At 39.9% G+C, this 12,340-nt stretch overlaps 1 protein-coding gene across 1 annotated transcript in view; it reads right to left on the bottom strand.

Moving 5' to 3' along the window:
- Positions 1–9,614, bottom strand: part of LOC136867109 (uncharacterized) — a 28,442-nt gene extending 18,828 nt beyond the window's left edge. Inside the window, exon 1 of the mRNA XM_067144215.2 lies at positions 9,466–9,614. Within this exon, the coding sequence (XP_067000316.2) occupies positions 9,466–9,520 (55 nt within the window). The 5' untranslated portion in view covers positions 9,521–9,614. The remainder of the gene's footprint in view (positions 1–9,465) is intronic.
- Positions 9,615–12,340: the final 2,726 nt, after the last annotated feature.

Here is a 12,340-nt window from a genome sequence, read left to right as displayed (position 1 = left end):
GTGTAAACACCAAATGAGTCATCAGAGAGCTATTACATCCCGACATTGGACGATGTAGGGCATTGAATATATTTCCGATCTTCAAAAGTCCAACTACCTTTGCCGACTATTTTGGAATCCAAAGGCCATTACTCTACCACTGATCCACAGAGGTAGTGATGTTGGTCCTGTTGATGATGACAGAGTTGTTGTTTGAAGGGGCTTGTCTTTAAATTTGCTGGTCCTTCAAGGTTTGACTATCAATCAATGAGATGCATTGACTCTAACTCCTGGATTGCTGGAGTAATTAGGTGCCAGGACATTCAGTAAATACTGATACATCAACTGCAGTAAAAAAAATTCACCAGATTTGTTTCCAAGTTCTCAGACCCCTCAGATTGTTGCCTCCAGATTGCTACATTAAGTGATACATGAATTTTAAAACAAATAAAATTTCTTGTAAAATACTGTATATACTCTTAATGTTTAAGAATATTCTGTAATCATGGTAACCTACTGAACATTTCACAATGCCAACGACGTGGAGCGCTTGATTTTGGGACCATTATGTTCACATGTACCATTGTTCCACAAGATTAACAATCGCTCCTTAAAAATATAAGATATCGGTGAGAAATTTTAATACAACATACAATTGTTGCAAATTGCAGGCATATGATATTAAAATGTGCTAACAATAGCTGTAGCCGTTTTTATTTATAACTACCTCCAAAGTTCCAGTTTGCTCATGAAATATAAAAAAGTATACTCTTTTTGACGTAGGATACATCCATAGTTTTGGAACTATACTTTAGGTGAGTGAGCATTACAAAAACATGAAAGTATTAAAATCAAAATAATTGCTGGACAACATGTGTGATGACAGTGTTCAGCATTTCATTTTAAAGAGGAGGGACCATTGTATCTGACAACAAGAGCCTGACCTCGGAATGACGTCATCGGGCGATGCGATAGTACTGCCATCTTGAGGTACAAAAATCGCTGTTCAGTGAAGCTCTGCATAATGCATGCTATGCGAGATGTGAATTATTTCGTGTCAGTGGGTTCTACATGTATACATTAAAAAAAATTAAATAGTGAGCATTTGAGAAAAGTGGGATGTTAAAATGTACAAAGTCGCAACATAGCAGGGGCGTAGACAAGTGGGGGTTACTGGTGGTTAGACTACCCCCCACCATGGAATAAAAAATTTAAAAAAAGAAAATAAACAGAAACTGACAACAGTGGCATATGCTGGGATCAAGACGTGGGCTACCACTAGACTTAGGTTACCCCTTTTCAATGGTTGGTTTAGTGAACGTCAAGCCTTCAGTGGTTTGAGCCGCAACCAATAGCCTACGGAGAAGCTTGCTGTGTTGTCAAGGCTGCTTCACAAGCTAATGCCCTGGCCTCTGCTACTGCCAATGCTCAACCCCTGATCAGTGGAGATGGTAGCCTAAGGTTTAGCAAACTAAGTCTGGCTTTGTGGCTAAATGGATAGAATGCTTGCCTTTGGTCCGATGGCCCTGGTTCAATTTTCAGAATCAAACTCCTCATACTGTTCAATCAATCAATCAATACTGATCTGCATTTAGGGCAATCGCCCAGGTGGCAGATTCACTATCTGTTGTTTTCCTAGCCTTTTCCTAAATGATTTCAAAGAAATTGGAAATTTATTGAACATCTCCCTTGGTAAGTTATTCGAATTCCTAACTCACCTTCCTATAAATGAATATTTGCCCCAATTTGTCCTCTTGAATTCCAACTTTATCTTCATATTGTGATCTTTCCTACTTTTATAAACGCCACTCAAACTTATTTGTCTACTAATGTCATTCCATGCCATCTCTCCGCTGACAGCTCAGAACATACCACTTAGTCGAGCAGCTCTCCTTCTTTCTCTCAATTCTTCCCAGCCCAAACTTTGCAACATTTTTGTAACGCTACTCTTTTGTCAGAAATTACCCAGAACAAATCGAGCTGCTTTTCTTCTGATTTTTTCCAGTTCTTGAATCAGGTAATCCTGGTGAGGGTCCCATACACTGGAACCATACTCTAGTTGGGGTCTTACCAGAGACTTATATGCCCTCTCCTTTACATCCTTACTACAACCCCTAAACACCCTCATAACCATGTGCCGAGATCTGTACCCTTTACTTACAATCATATTTTTGTGATTACCCCAATGAAGATCTTTCCTTATATTAACACCTAGATACTTACAATGATCCCCAAAAAGAACTTTCACCCCATCAACGCAGTAATTAAAACTGAGAGGACTTTTCCTATTTGTGAAACTCACAACCTGACTTTTAACCCCGTTTATCAACATACCATTGCCTGCTGTCCATCTCACAACATTTTTAAGGTCACGTTGCAGTTGCTCACAATCTTGTAACTTATTAATTACTCTATAGAGAATAACATCATCCACAAAAAAGCCTTACTTCTGATTCCACTCCTTTACTCATATCATTTATATATATAAGAAAACATAAAGGTCTGATAATACTGCCTTGAGGAATTGCCCTCTTAATTATTACAGGGTCAGATAAAGCTTCACCTACTCTAATTCACTGAGATCTATTTTCTAGAAATACAGCCACCCATTCAGTCACTCTTTCGTCTAGTCCAATTGCACTCATTTATGCCAGTAGTCTCCCATGATCCACCCTATCAAATGCTTTAGGCAGGTCAATCGCGATACAGTCCATTTGACCTCCTGAATCCAAGATATCTGCTATATCTTGCTGGAATCCTACAAGTTGAGCTTCAGTGGAATAACCTTTCCTAAAACCGAACTGCCTTCTATCGAACCAGTTATTAATTTCACAAACATGTCCCCTAGCTTGGGGACGAGGTATTTATGACATCTTCACCATTCATTTTATCCTCATTAGGTTGCCACCAAGCCTATAGAAATGCCATGCACCATCATTATTATTATTATTATTATTATTATTATTATTAATATTATTATTATTCAGGAGATCAGTCATGGTGTCTGACCCATGATCATGGATTCAGTTCCAACCAACAAAAGAGAACACTAAACCTGAAAGATTGCATTTAATTCTAGCAGATCTACCAATAAAAAGAAAACTATATTGCTCCTGCAACAGCAGCCCTGCAGTGTTTTCCTACAAGGATGTAGAAGTAAATGGGAGTGAAATACCAGCACTCTGTTATCTATATAATTAAGCCAGAAGTATGAGGTGAGGAAATATATAGGATGAGTAACGCATGGTTGATAGTTAGCAGTGGCGATCTGACGGACTGGAGCCTAGCACACCTATCTCCCCCAGTCCCCGCTCCTATCTGATATACATCAGCAAGCTGCGTAGGGTGAGTCGAGGGGAGAGGGATGAGAGTCTGGGCTGCAATATCAGTCTTTGATTCCTTGCTCTCAGAAATATGTGCAACGTTTTTTTCTCTCATTGCTTTCAAGTTTTGTAAATGGAACAATATGTCAGATGCTTACATTATAATGTGCTTTAGACTTCCATCATTCTCAGTTGAAGTTTGGGCTTCACTGATAGCTTGGTAGCCTTCAGTATATGCCACTGACTGACAATAAACAAGTGAAAGTCGAATCAGTGGGTTGGCTCTGTTGAACATTCACAGAGATATAATTGTAAAACCAACAGATCTCTTGAATCTATTTTCTAAGAAGACCGGGCGAGTTGGCCATGCGGTTAGGGGCGCGTGGCTCTGAGCTTGCATCCGGGAGATAGTGGGTTCGAATCTCACTGTCGGCAGCCCTGAAGATGGTTTTCCGTGGTTTCCCATTTTCACACCAGGCAGATGTTGGGGCTGTACCTTAATTAAGGCCACGGCCGCTTCCTTCCAACTCCCAGGCCTTTCCTATCCCATCGTCGTCATAAGACCTATCTGGGTCGGTGCGATGTAAAGCCACTAGCAAAAAAAAAAAAAAAGTTTTAAGAAGCCTCGAAAGTTGGAGTTTAGACTGTAATCTGAACATTCCATTCGCTGTAAAACTGTTGACCTTGATCATATTGTTCCGTATTTTAATGTACGATATTTTACTGTACCCTGCAATCTGAATATCAACATAATTTACTTGTATCAGCGTCCTTAGAATGACACTCATGCATGCGCGTACCGCACACGCACAAACACCATTATTTTCTATCATTATTTTGTAACTACACTACTGCGACATATGGACAATAAATGGTGTCAAAATTATGGAAAGTACATTCGAGAGAATACAGCGGCTCCTCAAAATCATCAATGCCGAGTGTAAAGGTTATCGGGAACGTCTCAAAATTACGGCGGCCAAACGTCGTGAGGCGAGTTCTGCGTTGCTGGAGCCCCAGCCGAGCACATATACTGCCCAGTGGTGGAAAGTGATTTGGAATTGACGGTCTCGAAGATGTGCAAATCTGTTTAAAAAAAAAAAAAAAAAAAAAATGTCAACAATAAAAGTCAAACCCATACTGACTTCAATACCTACCACGCGGTACGTAATTTACGCCAAAACGTTGTTAGGCTTATGGCAGGCACACTTTAGCAGGAAAATGCCTCTGGGCAAGGTGACATTATTTTCCCTTCTTACGCATATGCCACCCGATCCATTTATTTATTACCAAGCGACTAATTTTGAATTTATTGTGATAGGTCCCTATAAGATTTCCTTGTAGACAACATTAGTTGTTTTTCCTCCTGATGTAGGGCCTATGCACTGTAGGCGTACAGTAGGTACATACCTACTAGAGCAGTGCGGCGTTTTTTCGAGGTCCTTCCGCCCGCTTGCATGTCGGCTCGCTTCTTCTCCCCCGTGCGACATTGCAATCATTCTTGCACTTTCACGTAAACTCGAAATCATACATGTAAATTAGCTACACCGTACTGCAAAGAGTATCTTTTTATCTTCATAAAATTTGGAGGTGAATAAGGGTTATGTGGTTAATCTCAAAATATGTCTTATAATTTTAAGGTTGACTTTTTGCTGCAAACTATTAAAAACCACTTATTGAGAGCTACCTTTCACTGATGGGTGTTTACCGTCGCGGACATTTTGTAGAGTTTCTTATGCTCAGTAATCCCTCTATCCATACTAGCGGTCTTTGGTTCATGGTTTATGCAGCGTAAGCCAAGAAAACGCTTGGATGACCAATTTTTTCTTTGACTTTCGTAATTAAAATCGTCACTATTCGGCTCTCTTTTGTCATAGGTTAATGTACCACGTACCTTTTCTCCGCAAATGCTCTATTCAGTGGCAAAACGCGCATGAAAATCCGTTTTATAGTTATCGGGGTTACCTCGCACAGACAGACGCCCACCGGGGGTTTCGTTGTATGTGTATAGATAGGTTAATTAATTTTATCTGTCATAATCTAGATCGACTGATTAAAAATGTTAACAATGTGACGAAGGGAAACAATTCTTGCAACAAATTTACGACTATTTAAAATAAAATGGATAACTTCTGTATTCTGCATTGCGCATAATATAGCCTACTAATATGCAAACAGAGACTTCAGAGAAGATACGGTGATTTATACTTACAAACATGTTTTTTCGGAGATAACCGGTCATTTCCTAATATTTACTATTGAAAATTGACAAATGAAGAAATGTAAGCTAAATCCTTGCTGCCGTCAGTTGGTCCATTCTGTAGCCGAGTTAAAGGGGTGATACCAACTCCCGCCGGGAAGAGGGGCCGTCTACCTGACTGCGTGTGCGTGACTACGCTTCAATTCGGAAGGCATAGTGTTGGACAGTGGTCAGGCATACGACGTACCTATTGTTTGTGAACACTGAGGCTATGTTTCTGTTAGGGCAGTGCCACGCAGACCGTTGCTGCTCGCCACCAGCTGATTTATCTTTCCGCGCAGCCAAAGATCCCAGCAACTAACAGTAAGCAGAATATTGCATAAAAGCCCCCGGACTGCCAACACGAACTTTATGATAATATTTTTCGAAACCACTGTCAACGAAAGTATAAAATTATGATTAACACTAATTTTTTTACAAGTGGTTTTACGTCGCACCGACACCGATAGGTCTTATGGCGACGATGGGACAGGAAAGGTCTAGGAGTGGAAAGGAAGCGGCGTGCCCTTAATTAAGGTGCAGCCCCAGCATTTGCCTGGTGTGAAAATGGGAAACACCGGGCGAGTTGGCCGTGCGGTTAGGAGCGCGTGGCTGTGAGCTTGCACCCGGGAGATAGTGGATTCGAATCCCACTGTCGGCAGCCCTGAAGATGGTTTTCCGTGGTTTCCCATGTTCACACCAGGCAAATGTTGGGGCTGTGCCGTAATTAAGGCCACGGCCGCTTCCTTCCAACTCCTGGGCCTTTCCTATCCCATCGTCGCCATAAGACCTATCTGTGTCGGCGCGACGTAAAGTCACTAGCAAAAACAAAAAATGGGAAACCACGGAAAACCATCTTCAGAGCTGCCGACAGTGGGGTTCGAACCCACTATCTCCCGAATACTGGATACTGGCCGCACTTATTAAGCGACTGCAGCTTTCGAGGTCGGTAACACTAAATTACTTTCTGCTTTATTTTTACAAAGTTTTTAATGTAGAAACGAAAACTGGATTAAAGTCACTTGTCTCTAAAGAAAGAAAACGTCTGGAGTTTTAGATAAAGATATTAATATAGCTTTCGATTCGCTTTTGTCTCCGAAGGGATTACGTCGCTCTCTGCGATCTGATTTTGTGTAGGGTAGGTGTAGACCTATTGAAACTCGGCAGTTTAGACTTATCATCTGAACAGTGAAAATAAAGTTGTAAGCAATCTTCCTCGAATGAATGTTGTGGGAAATAGTTCTGGTGACAGGTAGGGAGCTGGTAATTCTTTCATTTCTTTGTAAAATAAATAAATAAATAAATGACAGGAAGAAGTGCAGAAAGGAATGTAGAAAGAACAAAAGACAGAGAGAGAAGAAGGATGGAAACCTTACCGTTAACTAATGCAGTTCATTCTGCCAAACATAGGCAACGACTTTTAATTTTTCAGTGAGTGTTCACACTTCGATAGTGTGAAAATTAATCAGTAAAAGTAAATGAAAGTATAATATTTTAAATTGTGGAGATTTAAAACTATTTGTTAACTACAGTATGTTTGGTTTAAGAGGGAAATAGCCATGATTATTTTATCTCTATTTTGGGAGTTGCAAGTTTTGGATTAGTTTTTCAAAACGTTGTTACAAATAGAATACGTTCATTATATTCAGTCTACTGGTATCATTATTTCTATAATAAATAATAATAATAATAATAATAATAATAATAATAATAATAATAATAATATTTCTATGATTTTTGAAAACACAGGGTACTTCGTTTTTACTTAGCATACTTGTTCTTCCTGAAAATTCTGCAGCTAGTTTAATTTCTTCAAACACAGGGTTGTAGTCACTACGATTTCCTCCCATTCCATTTATATAATTATTTCTTTATCACGATCTTACCCATTTTGAATAACTCGTAAATAATGCAATCTTTCACTTATTTGCGTCACTATAACACTCTACTATACAGAGTCTATAATCTACTATACTACATACACCACTATTTGAAGCTTCGAACTAAAGTAACTGGCCTAGTAAGAACTGAAACTGTTTACTTACTAGAATGTTGTAGTTACGTAATTGAAGGTTAAAGTAGTTGAAATTTTGATTCAGAAATTAATTTATTTTAACTCCTCAATTCGGTTTATTGTTATAGGCCTACTTTGAATCTAATTGTTCATAAATATTATTTTTCAGTTGTTGGAAACAGTCTAAACAACTTTTTATGCATTACAGTACAGAAGAACACAATGGATACACATCGCCCATTAAATTTCGTTGGGTGCTAGAACACGAAACAACCTACGGAATCGACGCTTATGGTACTATGCATGCATAATAAAACAATGATAACATTCGATACGGTATCAAGAGCTTGAAGGAAGTACAACTAGGCAACCATCCTCAATATAACTCATAGTTACCGTAAACTATTGAGTATAACTTCAAAATGTGAAAAATTACCCCATTTACATATGAGTATGAGAAAGTATACAGGCGACAATGATTTAACTGTTACATCCACTGTTCATTAATGTAGATAATCAAGAAATTCAAGGGACTTTAATGTCTTATACAGAGAATTCAGTATCGAGGTTGACATTTTGGACTCGATGTGTAAGTTACCGGTATCGTATAAGCTTAAATGGATATGAGTAGGGGCTAGCCGATATGTAACTTTTATGTTATCAGTATGCACTGTAAATGGGCCGAAGTTTATAAAAGAGGTGACATTGACATACGACATCTACTGTATATTCACAGTAAGGATAACTAAACAATAATACTTGTTACAAAATGTATAAGAGTGGAATTTCCTGTAAAAAAGAGTGAATTGAGTCTGATAATGTTTTTTCCGTCTATAAGTTTGTGTTGTACCATTGTTTAAAAACCATTTCAAATTTGCCGCCATTATATTCATGCAAACATTCTGAGTCAGCAATTGGCAACTGGCTGATCACTAGTAAACAAAATGAGCACCATTCTGTAGTACACGTTTATTTATTTATTTATTTATTTATTTTGCTAGCGGCTTTACATCGCACCGACACAGATAGGTCTTATGGCGACGATGGGATAGGAAAGGCCTAGGAGTTGGAAGGAAGCGGCCGTGGCCTTAATTAAGGTACAGCCCCAGCATTTGCCTGGTGTGAAAATGGGAAACCACGGAAAAACACGTTTATTTGACATCATGTAGGTATCCAGTGTAGGCCTACACTACGTGACCTTCTAGCCATCGACACTAATATGAGACATTATTTTAATGAAGAATAGGCCTACGGTATTTTTCGGAGGACCTTCTTAGTCAAAAGCGACACACGGACATTGTTATCAACAGCCAAATAGCACATGAGTGTACTATGCCGCGGTGGTGGTGATGATGGTGATTATTGTTTGAAGATGAAGTATAACTAGGCAACCATCCTCTATATAACACATACAGTAGTTAGCATAAACCATTGAGTATAACTTCAGAATGTGAAAAATTATCCTATTTACATATTACTAATTTCGTTTATATATTTGTGTATTTTAAACACTGTTAGAGCAAATAATATCGTATATTACAATAAAATCGTACTAGTAATATTATTATAATAAACTTGTTGCAAATAGTTGTGTAATATTAATAAAACAATAACATTCGATATCAAGAGCTTGAATATTTGAATAACATTCGAGCAGGAGTTGATACTTGGTATCAGTGGAATTTCCTGTAAAAAGGAGTGAATAGAGTCTGATAATGTTTTTTCCGTCTATAAGTTTGTGTTATTCCATTGTTTAAAAACCATTCTGCGTTCGTTTTTTTAAAAACTGTTTATTATCATCTTAACAATCAATGCTGTATCCTCAGAAGGGTTGAGAGTCTTTTGTAGGCTTGTGCCTGTTATCTAAATGCTCCTGTGCTGTGCAAATTGCATGTAGAATAGCATCAACTTACCGGCTTGAATGAGTGCCAGAAGAAAAACTGCAGCTAAGAGTATTCCTGTCATCATGGTAGTGTGTACGCCTGGCGACTGTCGACAACAATGTGCTTCTGGCTAGCTGTTCGCGCGAGTTTATATCAACCTGTCTTTCCTTGTGGTTACCCTAAACGTCATATGTCATCTTCATCGGAAAGCTATGGCGCAGGGAGTAGACTCATGCGCATCGTGCTAAAAATACGAATTACGCACGGTGCGTTGTGAATGATGTAGGTCAGTGCTTCTCACGCGCCGCGCCTCGGGATTATCTGATCACTCCAAATAAAGAAAAGCTTTTCCAGTGATCGCCTTTCGAGAAGCAGGGAAGGAAATTAACAGAACAGCTTCTCTGTCATTGAGCTGGAATGTAGCCATGAATGAACGTACCATTGCACTCAGCGTTGTAGTAGATGACGTGTTCGGAAACTGCTGTTTAATGTTACGGGAGTCGTGCTAGGGGCCGGAATACTCGAATTGGTTCCCGAAAGTTTTGGGGTTTGAATTATAGTTATATCGAGAAATAATAATAATGATGATAATAATAAACAGACTGCGCAAGCCTCGTGTAGGTAAATTTACCAGCAGCACGTAAAATAATTTCTTCGAAACAAAATTCTGGCACCTCGGCTTCTCTGAAAAAAATCGTATAATTAGTATGTAAAACTAATAACATTATTAATTACTACTTGCGCCGAAGTACCTCTCTGTTTCTCTCCCGATCTCGACAGCGTAATGATATGTGAGTTAACCTGAATTTAAGGCCTATAAAGGTGAATAAAGGCTCGTATTTCTGCTGTATCTAATTTCCTTACGGCTTTCCCTGGGTAACAATGAACGGACCGACCCACTATGGCCGATGTCTGAGAGTTCAGAAAATGGCAACAGAAATATTGTACTTTAATGTTCTTCCTCATTAAGGAACAAAGATGACGTCATCAATATATCGTAGTGTAATATAGACCTGCGGAAGTGTAATTGAGAAAGAACATTCTCTCGGTACCTTCTTGTTAATTATAAATTAACTCACACTTCCCTCTATTCTTTATAGGGGACACTCGGCTAAATCTGAATATTAAGCAAAATTGGAAGTATGACGCATTTTAAGAATAATTGTCGAAATAATATGTATTAACTGGAACAACTGTTACTTGTATTATATGTATTACTTTAAAATAATATTTTAATGTAGTTTTTCAATTAATTCACTTAATTGTCATTGTTATGCTTCGGCTAAATCTGCAGCAGTCCGGATAATTCGACAGCAGGTATAGCTAATACCGCAGTAGTTGCGAATTATTGCAAATAAGACTGCATATAATACTACTTCCAAATAGTAATAAATTTTGCAGAAGTACTCACGTTAAGGGAGCCGGTCTTCCAAACACAGTGAACAGGATAAGTACTGAAGTTTCTTGATCATCATTATCATTATCTAAAGGCTTTGCCTTGTCGCTACAACCATTAATCTCTTCTCTCTGCGATCCTTTTCATCTCTCCATAACCTTGGCATCCCATCATCTCAACTATCTCTTCAATGATCTTCTCCGTGGTTTCCCTCTGAAGTTGATACTGTCACCAAATGGATACGCTGCATATTTTACAACCTGTACAAATAAGGTACAAGATGTTGGAGGATGTAATATTCTGATCAGATCTCCTCGCGCTAGGGTCAAGCCGCAGGAAAGATTTCAGTTACGGTACTGTAAAATTAGCCGTAGTGTGGATTTATCAGATCCTGTCCATAACTAGCCAACGGCAAACATTCATAGGCCTACTAAAATCTTGAGATATCGGCTATGATAATTTTTAAAACACGGCTCGCTACCATAGAGATCTGAGCTTGATGGCTGCAGTCGCTTAAATGCGGCCGGTATCCAGTATCTGGAGATAGTGGGTTCGAACCCCTCTGTCGGCAGCCCTGAGGAAGGGCGCCAAACAAATGTTGGGGCTGTACCTTAATTAAGGCCACGGCTGCTTCCTTCCCACTCCGAGCCTTTCCCTGTCATCGTCGCCATAAGACCTATCTGTGTCGGTGCGACGTGAAGCAACTTGAAAAAAAAAATCTGGGCTCACCTGCTCTGGATATTCACAGATATATCCCTGACCTGAACTTAAACTAACTGAATTATTCTTTTCGTTACCCTTTGAGATACTAGTCCACCTGTTCTCTCCCCCCTCGTGCGTGCTTCTACAGTTATAGGGGCTAACCTTGGTTACCCTTTTCAATTGAAGATCCTCTGCATGGTGAGGGGGACTAGTAGCTCCTTTCTTGACATGCCGAATGGAGTCCTGTTGCGTAACCATTCGGTATACAAGGAGGAGGAAGCTAAAGCACCACCCAACCCTAAGGTGTAGCGTGACCCGTGCCGATGGGGAGCATGGCACATGGGAGATGTGTCTTAAACGGAGTCTTCGAGATACCTGGCGCCCTCTCGAAGTAAGTAGCCTTATCCGGGTATGCGGGGCTCTGCCTGGGCGGACACTACATTTCCCTAGCTAATCCTGGGACCTACATGAGTACTGTAGCAACCCCAAAACCGGAGAGGTCCTCTGGGGCCTCTGAGAGAAACACTATTTCGACGACAACTGATGGGGACTCTTCGGAGATACCCTCGGACAGCACAACCTCGATCGTAAGAGAGCTCAGTCTGGAGGTGGGCAGTCTTCTAGTTCAGAGGAAGAAGAAGAAACAGCGCTCCGGCGCTGAGAAGAGAAGGTACAAGAAGGCTTTAAAGGCCCGGGAGCAGACCAAAGAGGGCTTAACTCCTGGAGCTGAGTGCCTTCTATTACCATGGCAACGACGACTGCAGGGGGGATCCAATGGTCACAAGAGGCGGCACACTGAAAAGGGCT

The sequence above is a fragment of the Anabrus simplex genome, chromosome 3 (assembly GCF_040414725.1).
Source record: "Anabrus simplex isolate iqAnaSimp1 chromosome 3, ASM4041472v1, whole genome shotgun sequence".
NCBI lineage: Eukaryota > Metazoa > Arthropoda > Insecta > Orthoptera > Tettigoniidae > Anabrus > Anabrus simplex.
This window is presented reverse-complemented; position numbering and strand designations above follow the sequence as displayed.